Source organism: Ipomoea triloba, chromosome 6 (genome assembly GCF_003576645.1).
Source record: "Ipomoea triloba cultivar NCNSP0323 chromosome 6, ASM357664v1".
Classification (NCBI taxonomy): Eukaryota; Viridiplantae; Streptophyta; class Magnoliopsida; order Solanales; family Convolvulaceae; genus Ipomoea; species Ipomoea triloba.
In genome coordinates, this window is record NC_044921.1 from 18,638,553 (window position 1) to 18,659,999 (window position 21,447).

The 21,447-nt window shown below is 38.5% G+C and overlaps 2 protein-coding genes across 3 annotated transcripts; one reads left to right on the forward strand and one right to left on the reverse strand.

Annotated features, from left to right (window-relative positions):
• The first annotated feature begins 536 nt into the window (after positions 1-536).
• Positions 537-16,147, forward strand: LOC116023301 (E3 ubiquitin-protein ligase UPL1-like). The gene is made up of 16 exons (XM_031264295.1): positions 537-896; positions 1,966-2,061; positions 2,135-2,341; positions 3,183-11,099; positions 11,175-11,492; positions 12,023-12,206; positions 12,299-12,579; positions 12,667-12,950; positions 13,153-14,284; positions 14,400-14,546; positions 14,634-14,714; positions 14,809-15,034; positions 15,137-15,276; positions 15,425-15,531; positions 15,624-15,759; positions 15,846-16,147. Exons 1-15 carry the CDS (start codon positions 864-866, stop codon positions 15,724-15,726), a joined length of 11,256 nt encoding a protein of 3,751 aa, XP_031120155.1. The 5' UTR covers positions 537-863; the 3' UTR covers positions 15,727-15,759; positions 15,846-16,147.
• A 1,409-nt stretch (positions 16,148-17,556) lies between these two features.
• On the reverse strand, positions 17,557-21,205 carry LOC116021968 (phosphatidylinositol/phosphatidylcholine transfer protein SFH2-like). 2 transcript variants are annotated; one of them, XM_031262503.1, is made up of 11 exons: positions 20,844-21,205; positions 20,720-20,748; positions 19,760-19,843; positions 19,610-19,663; positions 19,408-19,485; positions 19,070-19,123; positions 18,913-18,972; positions 18,751-18,846; positions 18,556-18,657; positions 18,400-18,480; positions 17,557-18,074 (listed from the first exon to the last, which is right to left on the reverse strand). In XM_031262503.1, exons 1-11 carry the CDS (start codon positions 20,896-20,898, stop codon positions 17,754-17,756), a joined length of 1,014 nt encoding a protein of 337 aa, XP_031118363.1. In that variant the 5' UTR covers positions 20,899-21,205; the 3' UTR covers positions 17,557-17,753. The 2 variants fall into 2 exon arrangements, with proteins under 2 accessions (XP_031118363.1, XP_031118364.1); XM_031262504.1 differs by lacking the exons at positions 19,610-19,663; positions 19,760-19,843.
• Between the last annotated feature and the right edge of the window lie 242 nt (positions 21,206-21,447).

The window sequence follows — 21,447 nt, forward strand, 5'->3', positions numbered from 1 at the left end:
ATTTTTTTAGGTTCAGTAGCCTAATTGCATTATCGTGTGCAATTCGATGGTATATTTGACTCTTATTCGTTAATTACTTAATAGAAAATGATATAAATAAAAATGACAAAGGTGTCATTCAATAATTTAAAATTTAAAAATGCATTATTAAAATTAACATAATTGATTAGTGATGGACTAAAATTACCACTTTACACATAATTAAAGGAGAAAATATATGTATAATAATAATTCAAGAATTGAATATACAATATGAATATAATTGATGGACTTAAATCATCATTTTCTAAATAAAAAAAATAACTAAAAGAGGAAAAAGTTTTTTTTTAAAAAAACAAGAGAAGAGGAAAAAGTATGCTCGGTAAAATATTTTCTTTTGCGGAAAAGGGAAAAAAAAATCGAAGAAGGTCGGTAGTATATTAGTACAGGAATAGTTAATTTATACCCTGATATTTATTAAATTTATTAATTATTTTCCATTTTGTACCAATTTTATTTATTTTTTCTCTACAAATATATCATACACTTCCCAGCTATGCGAAGGATTTCATTCCTTCTTTCTCACTCTCTCTATCTCTCTCTCTAATTCTATCTCTGTGTGATCGCCATTTGCCAATCCTTAGCAAAAACCTCTGCTGAAAACCCTAGAAGGCCACGATCTTTACAAAACCTCCTTCTCTCCTTCAAATTCCATCTCTTCTCAATCACACCACGCCACCGCTCGGTCGGCAACCCGCTCCGATCGTTCGAGCCCGCGCCTCTTTACTTGTCGCCCAATCATCGATCGGTTCGGGCCGTAGAATCGGTCGATTCTCCGCTTCTTTCTTCTGAATTGGCAATGGTGTGAATTGGCTGATTCCAATATGAAGTTGAGGCGAAGGAAGTCAATTGAAGTGGTCAGTCTCTCACACACATATTCATTTTGTTATGTGCGTCTGTGTGTTTTTAGAGTATTCTTATCACGTGGGCTGACACTTGTGATTGAATTGTTTTCCAGGTGTGAGAATTCTGGGTTATTTAGTTTTCTTTCTTGGTTATGCGTATTCATAGAATCAAACTGTTTATTATGATAATTAGTAATCGAAATTGTCTGAAGTTGATACCATTTACCCATTTGTACTTTTCATCACTCAAGATTCAATAAAAATGTGTTATTTTATTTTTACCTGATAACAGCTCATCTTTGAAATTGATTATATGATTTTTACCTGATAATAGCTCATCTTTGAAATTGATTATATGATATTGGGAAATTGGTTTATTAGGCACCCGCTCATAAAAGATAGTACTTGGCAGATGATTTCATATTTCCCTCAAAGACAAGCTTGCATTTTGAATTCATGTTTTCTCAAACAGGGCTTTTTGTCCTGATTTTCTATTTGACTGCACCTGGGTTGTATTAGCACCAGCTCAATATTAAATGGACATGCTTGGTCTTTATAGCATGTCTTGTGAACAATTTCAATGTTCCAAAGTGAGGCTTGAACACCTGTGCAAAAATAGTTTTCCTTAAAATGGATGTTCAATGTAGTTAGTTTAATTCAATAAATAATAGGATTTATTAAGTGTCAACTTTCATTATGGACACATGAACTATAAATAGTTTTTAAATGGATGTTATGTAGAAAATGAGGGAAAGACTAAATGTTAGTCAGGAGATCTGATTGTGCTAAGAAAGTGTATCTGTCAATACATTAAGCTTGTTTCTCCCTTTTGATAAGTTACTCCACTTGTTTCATTTCCTTTCAGTTTTCATAATTTTTTACTCATTGAACTTCATATACACCTGTAATCTTAAAATGTCCACCAGCTTAGTCTTTTTCCAATTATTGGCTGGGCAGGCTAAGCTTGTGACAAATTACCCAGGAAAACAAGCACTATTTTATTAGTTATACATATGACATACAGAGATTTGCGATAATTCAGAGATGTGTGCTGATAATGTTTTCTGCTATCTTGTTACAGCCTCCAAAGATTAGATCTTTCATCCGTACTGTTACTGGTACTCCTCTAGAGAATATAGAAGAACCTTTAAAAGGTTTTACTTGGGAGTTTGACAAGGTGCGTATACAACATCCCTGATTTTTTCCTTGTTCTCCACTTGCCTGCTTCTTACAACATTTTCTAAACACAGGGTGATTTTCATCACTGGGTTGATCTCTTCAATCACTTCGATTCTTTTTTTGAGAAACATATCAAACCTAGGAAGGATTTGCAACTTGAAGACAGTTTTTTGGAACCTGATTCTCCATTTCCAAGGGAGGCTGTTCTCCAGGTCCTCCGCGTCATAAGGATAATACTTGAAAACTGCACCAACAAGCACTTCTATAGCTCTTATGAGGTATGTGACCTTCCTTGAAGCTTGCCATTGGGGTAGGATTCATATCTTGTCATGTATAATTGTATATTATTTTCCGTTTTTGGGATACAGATCTCTTAATTGCGATATGATAGTACTTTCAAGTATGTAATGTTGCCATAGTCAATTAGACAATTAGTAGTTACTAATATACATGCTTGTATTCGCTTGTAATCATGAAAAGACCTAGAGATTTCTGCATTTCTCCTTTTCTGAAGTCTTCAAACAATTACTGTCCAGATCTTTCTCTTAAAACCTACTGTCTCACACCTAAGATTATAATTTTACATGCGTATCGTTTGTCCTTTTGTTGGTTGTTCTGGTGGGTGATGCCTTGCATGATATGATTCATGCATATGCAGTGCAGTAGTTTAAAAATTATAGAAATAAAAAAATTTCCTCACCTTACACTGAAAATTATAGAAATTTTACTTGATTTAGAAGATGGGTTGTAATAATTCATGAATTAATTATTTCTGTTAAGCTGGTCAACTGGGTAAGGTGAAAAATTCTTTACCAATTTGAAGTTCTAAAATAAAATGCCACTAGGTAATTTAGGGATTTCCTGAGGAAATGTTTGATTTGCTTCCCAAACTTCAGAGGAGGAGGAAAATTTAAGACCTTTTCTCTTCGGGTACTTGGGCTATACAATTTTACACTTGAAGATTTTAAAATACAGTTCAACCCTGGAATTTGGTTTAATTAATTTAAAGTCAATTTGATGAATTTTTGTCTTTTAATTCATAATTGATGATTACAACTCATACAATGCAGTGTACATGGTTTCACTAATATAATACAAGTTTACATTTTGATAATGCAGCATCATTTGTCAGCGCTGCTTGCCTCCACCGATGCAGATGTTGTTGAGGCATGCTTGCAAACTCTGGCTGCTTTTCTGAAGAAAACGATTGGGAAATACATCTTAAGAGATGCTCTTCTTAAGTCCAAGTTATTTGCTCTTGCACAAGGTTGGGGTGGTAAAGAAGATGGCCTTGGATTAGTTACATGTGCTCTACAGAGTTGCTCTGATTCAATTGCCAGTGAATTAGCTTGCACTCTGCATTTTGAGTTTTATGCAACAGATGAATCTCCCAATGAATTGACTTCTGCCAAATTGCCTGCTCAAGGTTTACAAATCATTCATTTGCCAAACATTAACACCAGACAGGAATCGGATCTTGAGCTTTTGAATGCTCTAATTGTAGAGTACAGAGTTCCTCCCAGTTTGAGATTTTCTCTTTTGACAAGATTGAGGTATGCAAGAGCTTTCTGTTCCCCTGCTGCACGAGAACAGTATACATGCATACGCCTATATGCCATTATAGTTCTTGTTCAAGCATGTAGTGATATAGATGACTTGAATTCATTCTTTAACTCTGAGCCAGAGTTTATTAATGAATTGGTTACACTGTTGAGCTACGAAGATACAGTTTCTGAAAAAATTCGAATTCTGAGTCTTCTTTCCTTAGTTGCTCTCTGTCAAGATCGATCTCGCCAACCATCTGTGTTGACAGCAGTAACATCAAGTGGGCATAGAGGTATTCTTTCCAGCCTCATGCAAAAAGCTGTAGATTCTGTTGTTAGCCATTCCTCAAAATGGTCTGTTGTTTTTGCGGAGACGTTATTGTCACTTGTTTCTGTTTTAACATCAACTTCATCTGGTTGCTCTGCGATGAGAGAAGCAGGGTTTATACCAACTCTTTTACCTCTACTCAAAGACACTGATCCCCATCATTTGCATTTGGTTAGCATGGCTGTTAATGTTCTAGAAGCCTTTATGGACTTCAGTAATCCAGCCGCTGTACTTTTCAGAGACTTGGGAGGTCTAGATGATACCATATCACGTCTTAAACTTGAAGTCTCCCAAGTTGAAGATGGTTCAAAGCTACAAAGTGCTAATAGTGACCTTGAGAATTCTGAACCAAGTGGTTCTCAAGTTGTTACAGGGACTTCTTCCGAGTCAGACAACTCACATGTACTTTATTCTGATGTGTTGATTGCTTATCACCGGCGACTTCTGATGAAAGCTTTATTGCGTGCAATATCCTTGGGAACTTATGCTCCTCGAACAACTGCTTGTATATATGGTTCAGAAGAGAGCCTGCTGCCACATTGCTTGTGCATAATATTTAAAAGAGCTAAGGATTTTGGAGGGGGTGTGTTTTCCCTTGCCGCAACTGTCATGAGTGATCTTATTCACAAAGATCCAACTTGCTTTCCTGTCTTAGAGGCAGCTGGTCTTCCAACTGCCTTCATTGATGCTATTATGGATGGTGTCATTTGCTCTGGAGAAGCTATAACTTGCATACCCCAGTGTTTGGATGCCTTGTGTTTGAACAACAATGGTCTTCAAGCTGTTAAAGATCGCAATGCTTTGAAGTGTTTTGTGAAAATATTTACTTCCAAAGCATATATGCGGGCCCTTACAGGTGATATTCCAAGTTCTCTATCAAGTGGGTTAGATGAATTGATGCGCCACACATCATCTCTTCGTGGCTCAGGCGTAGAGATGGTGATTGAGATCTTGACAAACATTACCAACATTGGGTTGAAACCTGAATCTGTCACCTCTTCTAATGATGCTCCAAGCTGCTCAATCCCTGTTCCTATGGAAACTGATACTGAGGATAAGAGTGCAGCTATGCTGGATGATAAAGATGCACACAAGGATGGAAGTGCAGATGTACCTGAACTGTGTAGTAATTCCTTGTCACTGGAAACAGAGTCTTTCCTTCCTGAATGTATAAGCAATGTAGCCCGTCTCCTTGAGACAATTCTTCAGAATTCAGATACATGCCGTATTTTTGTTGAGAGGAAAGGTATTGAAGCTGTTTTACAGTTATTTACTTTGCCTTGTATGCCACTTCCAAATTCAGTTGGTCAAACAGTGTCAGTTGCTTTTAAGAACTTCTCTCCCCAGCATTCTGCTTCACTAGCTCGAGCAGTGTGTTCGTTTTTGAGAGAGCATCTGACATTGACAAATGACCTTTTACTTTCCGTTGGAGGGACACAGCTAGCACAGGTTGAGGGTGCAACAAGGACAAAAGTTCTGAGGAGCCTTTCTAGCCTAGAAGGTCTCCTATCCCTCTCCAGTTTCTTGTTGAAGGGGTCTACTTCAGTTGTATCTGAATTGGGTACTGCAGATGCTGACATATTGAAGGATCTTGGTAAAGCTTACAGGGAAGTGCAGTGGCAAATTTCTCTCTGTTGTGATTCTAGGATGGATGAGAAGAAGAATGTGGAAGTAGATCCTCACAGTGCAGATGCATCTCTGTCCAATGTCATTGGGAGAGAGAGTGACGATGATACCAATGCTAGCTCTATAAGGTACATGAATCATGTATCTATTAGGAATAATTCTCGCTCTCAGTGGGGTGCAGATCATGATTTTCTTCCAGTGGTTCGTTCCAGTGAATTCTTTAATCGTCGTAGTCGCCATGGCTTAGCATGTATTCGCGGCAGGGCTAGCAGGCATTTGGAATGTTTACAAGCTGATTCTGAAGTTGCAGCACGTGTTTCAGAGACATCAGCACAGGAGGTGAAAAAAAAGACTCCTGATGTTCTTGTTTTGGAGATTATTAAGAAGCTTGTTTGCAGCTTGAGATCTTTTTTCACTGCTCTTGTCAAAGGATTTACACTGGGCCGTCGGAGAACTGAGCATGGATCATTACATTCTGCTTCTAAGAGCATTGGAACTGCCTTGGCGAAACTTTTTCTTGAGGCACTTGGTTTCTCTGGATATCCCAACTCTGCTGGGCCTGATTTATATCTATCAGTCAAATGTCGATATCTTGGGAAGGTTGTGGATGACATGGTATCTCTTACTTTTGATGCCAGAAGACGTACTTGTTATGCCACTCTGGTTAACAACTTCTATGTACATGGGACCTTTAAGGAGCTGTTAACTACATTTGAAGCTACAAGTCAGTTGTTGTGGACACTTCCCTGCTCTGTACCAACATCTAGTGCTGCTGCTGAAAAGGGTGATGAGGAGAGTAAGTTGTCTCATGGTTCCTGGCTGTTGGATACCCTCCAGAGTTATTGCCGTATGCTTGAATATTTTGTCAATTCTTCCATGCTTTTATCTTCATCCTCAACATCCCAGGCGCAGCTGCTTGTTCAGCCAATTGCAGTTGGTCTCTCGATTGGATTATTTCCTGTTCCAAGAGATCCGGAAGTGTTTGTTCGTATGCTGCAGTCTCAGGTTCTTAATGTCATACTTCCCATCTGGAACCACCCCATGTTTCCCACTTGTGGTGCAGGCTTTGTTACTTCGACTATCATGCTAATGACACACATATGCTGTGGTGTTGGTGATGTGAAACGAAAATATGATGGGTCATCTGGAACTGCAAACCAACGTTCCACGGTTCCTCCACCTGATGAAGCTACTATAGCTACCATAGTTGAGATGGGTTTTCCAAGAGCAAGAGCTGAAGAGGCATTAAGACGAGTGGAAACAAACAGTGTGGAGATGGCTATGGAGTGGCTATTTAGTCGAGGTGAAGATCCTGTTCAAGAAGATGATGAGCTGGCTCGTGCTCTTGCTTTGTCCCTGGGAGGTTCATCAGAAACATCTAAAACTGAAAGCACTGAGAAATCAATGGACTTTTTAACAGAAGAGGGTGAGACAAAGCCACCTCCTGTTGATGATGTCCTTGCTGCAACAATGAAGCTGTTTCAGAGTTGCAATACATTGGTTTTCCCATTGATGGATTTGCTTGCAACTCTTTGCAATCGGAATAAAGGAGAAGATCGTGCCAAAGTGATATCATATCTGATTCAGCAGCTAAAACTTTGCCCATTTGAATTTTCTAAGGATACCAGTGCATTATGCATGATATCACACACCATAGCATTGATTCTTTCTGAAGATGTAAATGCACGGGAAATTGCTGCACAGAATGGTGTCGTATCTGTAGTACTTGATGTCTTGATGAATTTCAAGGCTAAAGTTGAATTTGGAAATGAACTGTTAATTCCTAAATGCTTAAGTGCTATGTTGCTTATCTTATTTAATTTGTCACAAACTAGGCCTAAATTCTCTGGTGATGGCACAGAAAAAACTCAGGGTGAATCTCTACCGGGTTCATCTGAAGGGCACACTTCATCACTTGTTTTGGAAGCACTTATGGAAAAGAAATCAGCTGCAGCATCCCAGGCATATGAAACTGGTGCTGGTCTTGAGAGAATATTTGGAAAACCTACAGGATATTTGGAAATTGAAGACAGTTGTCAGGTGCTCAGTCTTGCATGTGACTTGATAAAAAAGCATGCACCACCAATGGTTATGCAGGCTGCTTTACAGCTATGTGCTCGTTTGACAAAAGTCCATGCTCTTGCTATGCAATTCCTTGAAGATGGAGGGATTGCTGCTCTTTTTGGTCTTCCAAGAAGGTGCTTCTTCCCTGGGTATGACACCTTGGTATCTGCTATCATTCGTCATCTTCTTGAAGATCCTCAAACTTTACAAATGGCCATGGAAATGGAGATACGACAAACACTCAATGGAAATCGTAATGCTGGTCGAGTCTCAGTGAAAACATTCTTGACTTCAATGGCACCTGTAATATGTAGAGATCCTGATGTATTTCTGAAAGCAGCACACACTGTTTGTCAGTTGGAATCATTAGGAGGGAGGTCTTTTGTTGTCTTATCTAAAGATAAAGATAAGGACAAGGAGAAAGAAAAGGAAAAAGGAAGAGTATCTGGTGCAGAGTTTGGAGGTTCTTCTAATGAGTGTCCTCGTATTTCTGAAAATAAGGCCCTTGATGAATCAGGGAAGTGTTTTAAGGGCCACAAGAAAGTTCCTGTGAACTTTAGTCAGGTTATTGATCATCTTCTTGAAATTGTTTCTACATTTCCTGCAGACAAAGGGGAGGAAAATTGCTTGGGCATCAATACTATGGAGGTAGATGAACCTACTATCAAGGTGAAGGGTAAATTGAAGGTTGATGAGACACAGAAGGTTGAATTGGATGTTGTGACAGAGAAATCAGCTAGGCTGGCTAAGGTGACTTTCGTTCTCAAGTTATTGAGTGATATCCTTCTGATGTATGCGCATGCTGTTGGAGTTATCCTGCGGCGGGATATAAAGATGTGCCAACATCGAGAATCTAACTCGTTAGAAAATCCTCCACATGGTATCATTCACCATATTGTACATCAGCTTCTTCCCCTCTCAGTTGATAAATCTGCTGGTCCTGATGAGTGGAGAGATAAGCTGTCTGAAAAAGCCTCGTGGTTCCTGGTAGTTCTGTCTGGGCGCTCTAATGAAGGCCGTAGACGTGTTATTAATGAGCTAGTAAAATCATTATCTTCTTTCTTAAACTGGGGGAACAATTCTTCGAGTAACACTCTATTACCTGATAAAAAGGTCCTTGCTTTGGTTGATCTGGCATATTCCATTTTATCCAAAAATTCTTCTTCTAGCAGCTTACCTAGCTCTGGCTGTTCTCCTGATATTGCCAAAAGCATGATAGATGGAGGAGTTGTGCAATGTTTGTCTGGCATTCTTCAAGCAATTGATTTGGACCATCCTGATGCTCCCAAAGTAGTGAATCTGATACTCAAGGCTTTGGAAAGTCTAACGAGGGCTGCTTATGCTAGTGAACAACTTTTTAGATCTGATGTTCTGCACAAGAAGAAGTCAAGTGGTATGAGTGATAGGTCTATTGATCACATGAATACAACTTCAGCTTCTCAATCAGCAGATGATGCCGGAAATAGTAGACAGGATGGAGTTCCTGATACAGGCTCAGGACAGCAGCAACCAGAAACTCAGAATAACTGTGATAGCAATCCAAACCAGTTGATGGAACAAGAGATGAGAACTGAGGAGGAAGAGACTTCTACTGCCAATCCAACATTGGACCTTGGGATGGGTTATATGCGTGACGAGATGGAAGATGGTGGTATCTTGAGTAACACACAACAGATAGGAATGCCTTTTCATGATGAGAACAGGGTCCATGATGACATGGGTGAAGAAGATGAAGAAATGGGAGATGATGGGGAGGAGGAAGATGATGATGATGGGGATGAGGAGGATGAAGATATTGCTGAAGATGGCACTGGTTTGATGTCTCTGGCTGATACTGATGTGGAAGATCATGATGATACTGGTTTTGGAGATGAATATAATGATGTGGTTGATGAAGAAGAGGATGAATTCCATGAAAATCGAGTGATTGAGATCAGGTGGAGGGAAGCCTTAGATGGGCTAGATCACTTGCAGGTTCTTGGGCAACCGGGAACTGGAGGTGGACTTATTGATGTTGCAAATGAGCCATTTGAGGGGGTAAATGTTGATGATCTATTTGGCCTCCGTAGACCTTTTGGCATTGAGCGGCGTCGACAGACAACTAGGAATACCTTTGATCAATCCACCATAGAAGGAGCTGGCCTTCAACATCCACTCCTCTCAAGGCCATCACATTCAAGCGAATCTATTCCTCTGTGGTCTTCAGTTGGCAATTCATCACATAATTTAGAAGCCCTATCTGGAGGGACCTTCGATGTATCTCGCTTCTACACATTTGATTCTCCTGTTCATTCCTATGATAATGCTCCATCTAGTGTATTTGGTGATAGACTGAGTGTTGGTGATAGACTGAGTGGCACAGTCCCTCCTTTTACCGACTTTTCTGTTGGAATGGAGTCCCTACTACTTTCAGGTAGGAGAGGCCCAGGTGATGGCAGGTGGAGTGATGATGGTCAACCCCAGGCAGGTGGTCAAGCTTCTACTGTTGCAGAGATGGTTGAAGAGCATTTCATATCCCAGCTAAACAGGGCTGTCTTGACAAATAGTCCTGCTGAAATGGTGACACGGAATACTGGATTATCTGAGAGTCAGCAGGCAGACGTTCTTGTAGTTGGTGATAGTCAACATGTTTTAGAGGGTCCTAACAATGATGTTTCATGCGGAAATGATCAACACCATGAGAATGGTGATGACATCAGTCAGCCAGGAGAAGTTCAGTCATGTGGTGGAGTCAACCTTGAGGTTATTGCTTCACAGGAGGGTGAACGCCCAGAAGCACATGATCCTGCAATGAATAGCATGGAGGTCACTGAAGCAAATGGGACCGGAACTGAACTGTTTGAGATTACACCAGATTTACCTTCACAGTCTGTGTCTTGCCAAGGTGATTTGAGTGCTCCAAATATGCCCCCTATAGATGGGGGACATGAAATGCCGATAGCACCAGATAGCCAGCCCGATGATAATGGGCTGCTAATCTCTGGGGAAGCAGTACATGATTCCATTATGCATCCTACATCCTTAGTTCAAGAAAATTCTGATATTGACATGACTGGTGCTGACACAGATGGCACTCTCCACCCCATATCTTCATCTGAGAACCAAGAAGACCCTTCGTCTAGGCAGAATGTTGATGAGGTCCAAGATTCACATCAAACTAATGAGACTAATTTGCACAATGAAGATCCCATTGCAAATGGTATAGACCCAACCTTCTTGGAGGCACTTCCTGAAGATCTCCGAGCAGAAGTCCTTGCATCACAACTTGCCCAACCTGCTCAGCCTCCATCGCATGCACCACCTACTGCTGAAGATATTGATCCTGAGTTCTTAGCAGCCTTACCTCCAGATATTCAAGCAGAAGTTCTGGCCCAACAACGAGCCCAAAGGATTGCACAGCAGGCTGAAGGTCAGCCTGTGGATATGGACAATGCTTCAATCATAGCCACATTTCCTGCTGACTTGCGTGAAGAGGTTTGCATCTGGAACCTTGTCTTTGTGGCCTCGCTTAATCATATTAACCTCTGTATTCTTTTTTTTCGTACTCAGGTGCTTTTGACTTCCTCAGAAGCAGTTTTGAATGCATTGCCATCACCTTTACTTGCTGAAGCCCAAATGCTACGAGACAGGGCAATGAGTCATTATCAGGCACGCAGCTTGTTTGGAGGCAACCACAGGCTTAATGGTCGAAGAAATGGTCTAGGATTTGCTAGGCAAACAGTAATGGACAGAGGGGTGGGTGTTTCAATTGGCCGGAGGGCATCTACATCTCTCTCACAGAGCTTGAAGTTGAAGGAACTTGAAGGAGAGTCACTTCTTGATGCTAACGCTTTGAAGGCACTAATTCGGCTTTTACGACTGGCACAGGTAATGTTGAGGATCAAATTCTTTAATGTCTGATTTGTAATGGCATGTATTCTTTAAGAGAACCTAAAGATCCTGAACAGGGTAATATGCATGATTGCATGTCATGTGAGCTTTAAGTATCTTTATCTTGTATTTAACCTTAATCTGTACTATCACAAATTTATGGCCATCATACTGCTTTGAAGTAATAATGATGCTTTTTCTTTTGCTATTTCTATTGGTTGAAGAAGAATCTAGAAATTGATGCCATATTTTTTACATATTATTTTGATTGCTGGAGTATAAAGGCAAAGGAATTGTTGTTAGCAGCTAGAAAAATTCTTAAATAGGCAGATACTGAGTAGATTTTGAGTTCACGGTTACGTTGTATAAACTTAATTCACTTTTACCTTGATGGTTTATTTTAAACTGCTGTTGAATAAGTTGAATTCTTAAGTTGAATTCACTTTTACCTTGATGGTTTGTTTTGGTTTGCAATGTTTATGCTGGCATGTAGATTGAGATATTTCTTTCTTTTCCTTTGTTTTTAGCCTCTTGGAAAAGGTCTCTTGCAGAGACTATTGTTGAACTTATGTGCACATGGTAGGACAAGAGGAATTTTAGTTCGCCTTCTGCTTGAAGCTATCATGCCTGAAACAGGAAGCTCAACAACTAATTCACAGAGACTTTATGGGTATCATTCCAATGTTATTTGTTGCCGGTCTCAGTTTACTGGTACTCCCAATCTGAAATGACATTGAACTTTTACCTTTGCAGTTAGCTCTTCTATGAGTTACCAATGGTTTATCATTTATGTTCTTTTACAGGCCTTCCTCCACTGGTATTGCGTAGGATTTTAGAGATTTTTACTTATCTCGCCACCAATCACACTGCTGTTTCAGATCTTCTTTTCTACTTTGACCCCTTGCTTGCTCCGGAATGTTCAGATTTAAAACGTTCTAATAACAAGAAAGGGAAGGAGAAAATGGTTATTGGGGGGGATTCATCGAATTCTTTTATAAGCTCTAACGGGGATGTTCCTTTGGTAACTTTTCTTAAGCTCTTAAGTCAACCCGTTTTCACACGAAGCATTGCACATCTTGAACAGGTATGCTTTGCCCAAATTGTTACTTTCTTAGCTTGCCCTTGTGTAACTTTTCATATGTTTGTTGATATATATATATTTATGCCACAGGTGATGGGGCTGCTAAGAGTGATTGTCTATACAGCAGCATCCAAGTTAGATAGTCATTCTCATTCTGAAATTGTTAGGCCTCCTGCTGAAAGTTCCACCGGCAATGAAATGGAGAGTGATAATCAGAAAAGTCCATTGGATGCAAAGTCCCTTCAAGATGATCATAGTGCCTGTCCTGAGAGACAGGTATCAGATGGTCATAAAAGCCTGAATTATCACGATATCTTCATGCGGATTCCGCATTCTGATTTGCATAACCTTTGCACTCTTCTTGGTGATGAGGGGTACTCTTCCTACCTTCTTACTGTAATTGTCTGCAATATAATTCTCCCTTATAGAGAACCTGTTATCTAGTTGTTCTTAGCTCATACTGATATTCTATTTATATATGATTTCCACATCCCTCTATTTTTTTAACTGTTTTACACAACTGTTGAAATTGAAGTGTCAGATTATCTGTGCTGACTTCTTATGGTTTTCTGTCAGGCTCTCTGACAAAGTTTACATGCTTGCGGGTGAGGTTCTTAAGAAATTGGCTTCAGTTGCTGCACCACATCGCAAGTATTTTATTTTAGAGCTTTCAGAATTGGCTAAAAAATTGAGTACCTCTGCTGTAACTGAGCTCATCACGCTTAGGAATACTCATATGCTGGGCTTGAGCACTGGATTAGTGGCTGGGGCTGCTATTCTTCGTGTACTGCAGACACTTTGTTCTCTCAGTTCAACTAGCACCCGTGACAATGGTGATACCACAAAGGATGAGGAGTGGGATGAGCACGCAACTATGTGGAAGTTAAATGTTGCACTGGAACCATTGTGGGAAGAATTGAGTGAATGCATTGGCACTATGGAGGCTGACCTGGCACAAAGCAACTTCTCATCAGTCATGTCAAATATTAACATTGGGGAGCATATTAATGGTCCTGCATCTGTTTCTCGTCCTCTTCCTCCTGGGACTCAGAGATTATTACCTTTCATCGAAGCTTTCTTTGTTTTATGTGAGAAACTGCAGGCAAAAAATTCCATCATGCAACAAGATCTTGTACATGCAACTGCAAGAGAGGTGAAAGAATCTGCAGGGACGTCATTTCCATTGCCTATGAAATCAAGTATGGATTCACTGAAAAGAGTTGATGGGGCTACCACATTTGTACGATTTGCTGAAAGGCACCGACGGCTTCTGAATGCTTTTGTCCGTCAGAACCCTGGGTTGTTGGAAAAATCACTTTCCATGATGCTAAGAGCTCCACGGTTGATTGATTTTGACAATAAAAGGGCTTATTTCCGCTCCAGAATTAGGCAGCAACATGAGCAACACCTTTCTGGTCCTTTGCGTATTGGTGTTAGGCGAGCATATATCTTGGAGGATTCTTATAACCAATTGCGTATGCGACCCACACAAGAACTGAAGGGGCGGTTGAATGTGCATTTTCAAGGTGAAGAGGGTATTGATGCTGGTGGTTTGACAAGAGAGTGGTACCAGTTGCTCTCTAGGGTCATTTTTGACAAAGGAGCTTTGCTCTTTACTACTGTTGGAAATAATGCTACCTTCCAACCAAACCCAAATTCTGTCTACCAGACTGAACATCTCTCATATTTCAGATTTGTAGGCAGAGTGGTAGGTCCTCAAGGAGTCGCTAATTCTTCTCTGCTTCCCCCTTTTCTGTTCGGAGCTATTCATTTATTGTCTACATTCCATAAGTAATTTCTATTTTGTGTAACTATTTTAATAGGTTGCCAAAGCACTGTTTGATGGACAACTGATGGATGTTTACTTTACGCGTTCATTCTATAAACACATCCTTGGTGTGAAGGTGACTTACCATGATATAGAGGCGGTTGATCCCGATTACTATAAGAACTTGAAATGGATGCTAGAGGTTAGCTCTAATTTCTGCATGTAGCGGGTTCATATTAACTTAGAGTTGGTTCTCTTAATTCTTAATATTGCTTTTCTCTGATGGCAGAATGATGTGAGTGACATACCCGATTTGACATTCAGCATGGATGCAGATGAAGAAAAACATATTCTTTATGAGAAAACCGAGGTACAAATGCAGAACCACTTGTATTGTTTTTCCTTCCTCTTTTTAAGCCGAGTCTTTTGGTCCTAAACTTGTGTTCACTTTTCCTTGACAAAAGGTTACTGATTTTGAGCTTAAACCTGGAGGGAGAAATATAAGGGTTACAGAGGAAACAAAGCATGAGTATGTTGATCTTGTGGCTGATCATATCCTGACAAATGCTATTCGGCCTCAAATAAATTCTTTTCTGGAAGGATTCAATGAATTAATACCAGGGGAACTTATCTCCCTCTTTAACGATAAAGAGTTGGAGCTACTAATTAGTGGTCTTCCAGAAATTGACTGTAAGTTGGCATGTTGACTCTAATATTTGCAATAATAATTCTTATGTGCTATTCATAATTAATATCTTTGTGTTATTCATACCATAATTATTGTCCCTGTAGTGGAAGATTTGAAGTGCAATACAGAGTACTCTGGTTATACAGTTGCATCTAATGCAGTCCAGTGGTTTTGGGAGGTTGTGAAAAACTTTAACAAGGAGGATATGGCAAGATTGCTTCAATTTGTGACTGGTACATCAAAGGTCTGTGTATATAAAATATTTGGATATATATTTTTACGGACTTTTTTCAATTTTCTCTTTCTCAAGGTTGTCTTTAGTCTTCACTTCAATTGCTACACTTAGTTAGGCTTATGATGGTTGTGCTTTTTTTTTTTTTTTTTTTTTTTAGGTTCCTTTGGAGGGTTTTAAGGCATTGCAGGGTATTTCTGGTCCTCAGCGGTTTCAGATTCACAAGGCATATGGAGCTCCAGAGCGACTGCCATCTGCTCATACATGGTCAGTATTTAAATCTGGCATCCTCGTTATTATGTACTCCACTACTTGCAACTAAGGAGCATCTTACGTGATTATTATTTTGATGTCTCCAGCTTCAACCAATTGGACCTTCCCGAGTACGCATCTAAGGAACAGCTTCGAGAACGCTTGCTCCTAGCAATTCACGAGGCCAGTGAAGGATTTGGGTTTGGCTAAAAGAAGTCTCAGCATTTTTGCCTAACATTGCCGGTATACACACACAAACTTTCAAACCACATTTGTTGTTCCTTGACCCAATTTTGGTTTCTAGTTTATAATTTGATTTGTGGTTGCAGATTGAGATTGAAACATGGCATAGCAGCGGCTGCATCACAGAAATGATGGTATATTCTGATAGTGTTATTAGAACCCCAAGTAGATGATGATGATGGATGGCATTTGACTGACAGAAGAGGTGCAAGCATTTTGGACAGAATTCAAAAAATTGATTCAATCAATGTACATGGCCAATTTTGATGCCTTGTTTTGCTGTGCTGGATTATATATTATATGTTTTCGACTTTATGCCCAATTGGGTTTCTGATCTTCCTATCATAATCATACTGTATTTATATATCCTCAGTTCATTTTGCTCGTCTTTGCCCTGTCCCTGTGGATTATTACCGTATATTATCATTTGTCGTACCAATCATTATTCCATAGAATCATAGACTATGGTCTATGTTGCTGTGTGGATTATGAATAAAATATATATTTTTAATATATTATGGTACATTATTTGAGTACTCAAGGTACAATAATAAATAATGTATTTCTAATATATTAAAAATGTACCTCTTATTCATGATCAGACCATAGTTCATAGAAAAATTTGCCTTATTCTGCATGCTACCATATTCCTAGGAATTGTAAATTGGAGAGTCTAAAAGAACCTTATTCCATGAAGAGTAACAATTGATTATTTTGAAGAATAATCACAAATTTTAACATAACTTTTAGAAGAGAAAAATATATCACCAACTGTAAAATGCTAACATATGTATGAAAGATTGAGTAGGTAGAGTATAATCTTGTACCTAAATGAACAAGATTGAGTAGGTAGAGTATAATTTTGTACCTAAATGAACTTAGCGAGTATAACTCTCATACTTAAATGTCATAAGTTTGATTCATGTTAACATTTTATTGATCTATTCAAGATAAAATCTTCCTAATTTAGTTTTTCTTGAGTTGTCTCTTCTGTATTGTTTGAATTCCATAGAATAATGACGATGGTTTCCATTGCCATAAAAAATAATAACATATATAATACATGAATTAAACCTATATCGGAAAGTCAAAATCGAACGGTACACTATTTGAATTGAACTTGAACCATAATCTTATAAAATATTACGCTTTGTCGGAAAGTCAAAATCGAACCGTACACTATTTGAATTGGACTTGAACCATAATCTTATAAAATATTATAGTTAAGATTTGAACCTAATAACTATGGTTAAGGTTAATGTTTATGATCAAATGCGGTGAATGTGTCCAGGTGAAACGTGCGGTGAGATAAGAGCCATTGATCTTGCCAAAATCAATGTCTAGGATTAGCAATGATTAAAAAAATTGCGGTGAAAATTTGGTCATTTTTCGTATTGGTCAAACTTAAGGTGCGTAGTTAAAGCGTGTCGTGTTCCTTCTTAAGGCGCGTAGTTTATGTTTTTAAGGTGCGTCAGTTTTTTTCAGTGAGAACTTAAAGTGCGTTGATCTAAAGCTTTAGGTGCGTGGTTTTCCTTCTAAAAGTGTGTGATTTGTGTGCTTAAGGTGTGTCCGTTGGTCTAAGCTTTAGTTGCGTGGTTTTTTTTTTTTTTTTTTTTTTTCTTAGGGTGCGTCAGTTATAATACTTAAGATGCGTCATTTTAAACTTTTAGATGTGTGGTTTGTGTGTGTGTGTGTGTGTATATATATATATATATATATATATATATATATATATATATATATATATATAATATATATATAAAAGTTGAAGTATGATATAACAAAAAAGAAAAAAGAAAAAAGAAAAAAAAAGAGAGAATTTTTATTTGAAATAATTGGACCTCTTACTTTAACAAATTGTATGTCCAAATAAAATTGTTTTCTTATGGCATCAGAGAACCATCTCCTTGCAAAGTTTATATAGGACTAATATACAAACTAAGATCACCATACCATACTCCACCATCAGGTTTCACTTCTCACTCTTTCAACCTTCAATCACCATTGATCTTAATTTCAAGGAATGCATTACAAGTTTCATTCCCATGCAGTTTCTGAAACTCTGACTCTATAGTTTCAGAGATCTTGATATCGTCGGGATCTGGCTCGGGGAAGGCAACACGGACTGACCCCCCTTTCATTGGTGTCACCTCTGCTTGCTGCTTCGTGTAGTTGTAAAGCTGCTGATGGAAGGCATGGTCCATGGAGAAACAATTGTTGTCAACTTTGCCATTTCTGGAATGCCTGGAAGAGCCTGAGCCTGAGCCAGAGCCGTCTCTGTTGCAGAAATGTGGCAGGGATGCATAATCCATTATCTGCATTTGAGTTACAAGCCCATGCTGAGCATATAATATATAAAATATAAATTGTTGTTTCACTATAGTTTAAACTTTTAGTTAAAACAGAACACATATCAGAGCCAAGCCGCATTGGATTCAAATATAAAGACAATATGTCCTGTTGGGCAGAAGCATGAAAGGCCAAATCCAACACCAGGTGGCTAGGGATTGTTGGGCAGAGGCCTGAAGGGTCAATCCAGTACCCTGCCTTTCGAAAATGTGACGTCGGGTTGCTAAACTGGTGAAAAAAACAAAAAGTAAAGTTGCATCTTAAGCTATAGCTTTTGGCATAATATCTTACCTTCAATAGCTCATTCTTCCCTGAACCTGGCAAAACTTGAACTTTCAACTTTGTTCTCTCTTGTAATAGGGGTCGCACTGCCTGGGTGCAGGCAACAGATGTTAAATGCAGGTGGAATAATGTTCTTATTAATGGATCCATATAGAGGAGACAAACCTTCCAGCATGCTGAAAACACGTATGGCGCATTAACGATGTAATATGCGTCTGTCTTCTCGGGATAATTCAGCTCATCTATGGTTGATATAGCAGTCAGAATCTGTAAAACAAAGACAAATGTGCACTGTTAAAGATGAACAAGTTAAGAATGTTAATCTATGAAATGAAAAAGGTTAAACAACAGGATAGATACCTTAATATGATTTAGAGAAGAAAGCCTAAGACCAGTCATGTCCAAAACCTTTATACATGTACCAATATGCCGCCCAAATTTTTTGGTTGCAGAAGGCTATAAAAACAGATCAGTCAGTGTGGTACTTGTAATCTGCATACATCAATACACATCAAAACCTACCAGTAAGACTCGGTCCCGGTATTCGTTCATTTGGATGTGTGATTGAACATAATAGTTAACCTAATGAAGCAACAAAAAGCGAATGCGAAATGAGTTTGGTTGGAGAAAACGATAAATGGAAGAAGAAATGGATTCTATCAGTTTTTTCTATCCTTACAGATGCTTTGTCGAAAGAGCTGAGCCCTGCACCAATGGCAATGATGGGAAGACCCTGTGGTTACATGGAACAAAAAACGGAAATGAAAAACCGAGTGGAACTTAAGGGAACTATGCCTCATGCACTGATAATGTTAGGTCAAACGCTTAACAAGTGGTATCAGAGCCCAGGTCACGGCTTATAGTGTGCAGTTAAGGTTGGCAAGTGCTTGGGAATTATTGGGCGGAGGTTTGAAGGGCTAGTTGCGTCCTTCGCTACTAGTTATAGCTTTTGGCGTAGTGGTAAGCGCTTGATCCTAATAGATAATGACAGTTCAGATATATCAGAAAACATTGCACCTCTTTCGAGTATCCAGACATTCCTACAAGATGGGAGTCCCTTATTGCTCTATACAAATTAGAAGGAAGAATTGGCTTCTGCAGAAAACAATTAGGAAGATGAGAAACATACCCAATTAAGTAACGATCAGAGTTGAATCAGAAAGGCGAGGTTATTTGCAGGAGAATATAGAAGATAATAAGTATGATTGCTAGAGCTTACAGATAATATATTATCAATGTCATTTTGAACCCTCCAGTTCAAACTGTCAAGAAGCTGCAGAGTCCCGAGAAAATTAGAAATGATAATGGAGAGGTGTATTCTGAAGAAAACTTTAGCATGAAGTTTAAACTAATGTTATATGCATCTAACCATTTTATGGGTTTTAGAGACATTCCCATCTCTGGCTTTGAGAAACCTCACAAGAGTCTCGGTTGGATACCCTTGATGTACATTCTGCAAACCAAGAACTCATAAACAAATTTACATAATTTCCCCCCAAAAAAAAACAAAGTATCTAATTATCTATCCATCTTGTGCTCACAAAGCATCACAAACAAGAATTTTCATCTAAATTCATCAAATCATAGAGATATGTCAGATAAAAAAAGTAATTCATGACTTGTGATCCTAGTCGGCAAAGGATCACAAAGAGCTGACCAGTTCAAACTAAGAAGGTTAATAGTCTGCTCCTACTGGGAGTCAAACTTGTAAGCTTGTGATTACTAAACCAACAGTCTGACCAATTTGGTTGGGGTGGTCCTTCTCTTCAAGCCCTTATTACTTAGGTGGAGTTAAACTTGTAACGTTGTGGTTACTAAACTAACAATCTAACCAACTTGGTTGGGAATCCTCCTCTCTTCTAAGCCCTTATTGCTTAGTTGAGAGTTAGCATCCCTAACTTGAACAACTTTGGCTCAAAACCGAAGAATCCTGCTTCCTACCTACTGAAGATTTCAGGCAGACAATTATACAAGCAAGATGTAAGCCTCTATAGTCATCCACAAGTGAGATTTTCAAGTGAATATATTAAAACTAATCTAACTTATTTCAAATTCAGGAAATCACACAAGAATTTGAACCATCTATAGCCAGATCAATGCAGATTCTGAAGCTATTTCAACAAACTATGCAGAAACTCTTTTCCAAATCAAATACTTTATGTTGAAAATAGAACCATACTAAAAAAAAATAAGCATGATCACATCATGTTTAGCTATAAAATAAAATACAGTGAGTAATGATTACTGAACTTGATCAATACTATCCTAAATTGTAAAAAAATAAATAAATAAAATGCAAAAAGGAAGAGAAATTGAATGAAGGGGAAACCTGGAAAGTCCTCTTGAGTGGTTCATCAACTGCAATAAAAAGCAAAATGTTAAGGCCTCACAGATCCCCAAAATAAAAACCACACAAATTTGTCTGATAATAAGAAGAGAATCCGAGACTGAACTATCATCCATCAACTTCTGCAATTGTCTGATAATCTCTTCTGTGATGAACACCATATTATAATATATTCTCTCTCCCGCCCCAACAATCTTCTTTTAATTTGCTTCAATTCTGTGACAAATTGATATATGGCCTCTAGTTCTTATAAAAACATGAGCTTCAATTCAATTCTCCGAATGAAGCTGTTTCAATTCCTTTCACCTTTTCTCTCTTCCCAGAAGTGATGAGAATCTTTAATAAAGCAAAAACACTACTAGCTTAGCACTAGCTAGATGATAATAGAATGTATAGAGCTGTATGTAGAGTGTTAGTCCCTTGATTTGCATGATGATTATATTGCTGATTTATAGTGATCAGCATTAACTAAGACGACCCTCTAATTGTACTTAGCCAATATAGGTAAATGGTTAATATAGTTTTAGGAGTTCTTGCAATGTCATTGCTTGTAAGCATCTCATTTTTGAGGTATATTCCCCGGAATAATTACAATATAGGTATTTATAAAAGGAAAAAAACAACACGCATGACATGTCATTGTAAAATGTCCAATGAATAAAAAATAATCAAATTATATTATATGGTTGAAATAAATAAATAACATAAAT

Excerpts from the sequence above, each read along its gene's own strand:
- LOC116023301 (XM_031264295.1), top strand. The coding sequence starts at position 864 with ATGAAGTTGAGGCGAAGGAAGTCAATTGAAGTG. Across the intron at positions 12,951-13,152 it reads ACTCTTCTTGGTGATGAGGG|GCTCTCTGACAAAGTTTACA; the intron begins GTACTCTTCCTA and ends GTTTTCTGTCAG. Across the intron at positions 15,532-15,623 it reads CTGCCATCTGCTCATACATG|CTTCAACCAATTGGACCTTC; the intron begins GTCAGTATTTAA and ends TGATGTCTCCAG.
- LOC116021968 (XM_031262503.1), bottom strand. The coding sequence starts at position 20,898 with ATGGTGTTCATCACAGAAGAGATTATCAGACAATTGCAGAAGTTGATG. Across the intron at positions 18,658-18,750 it reads CTTCTCTAAATCATATTAAG|ATTCTGACTGCTATATCAAC; the intron begins GTATCTATCCTG and ends TTTGTTTTACAG. Across the intron at positions 18,481-18,555 it reads TGTTTTCAGCATGCTGGAAG|GCAGTGCGACCCCTATTACA; the intron begins GTTTGTCTCCTC and ends GCCTGCACCCAG.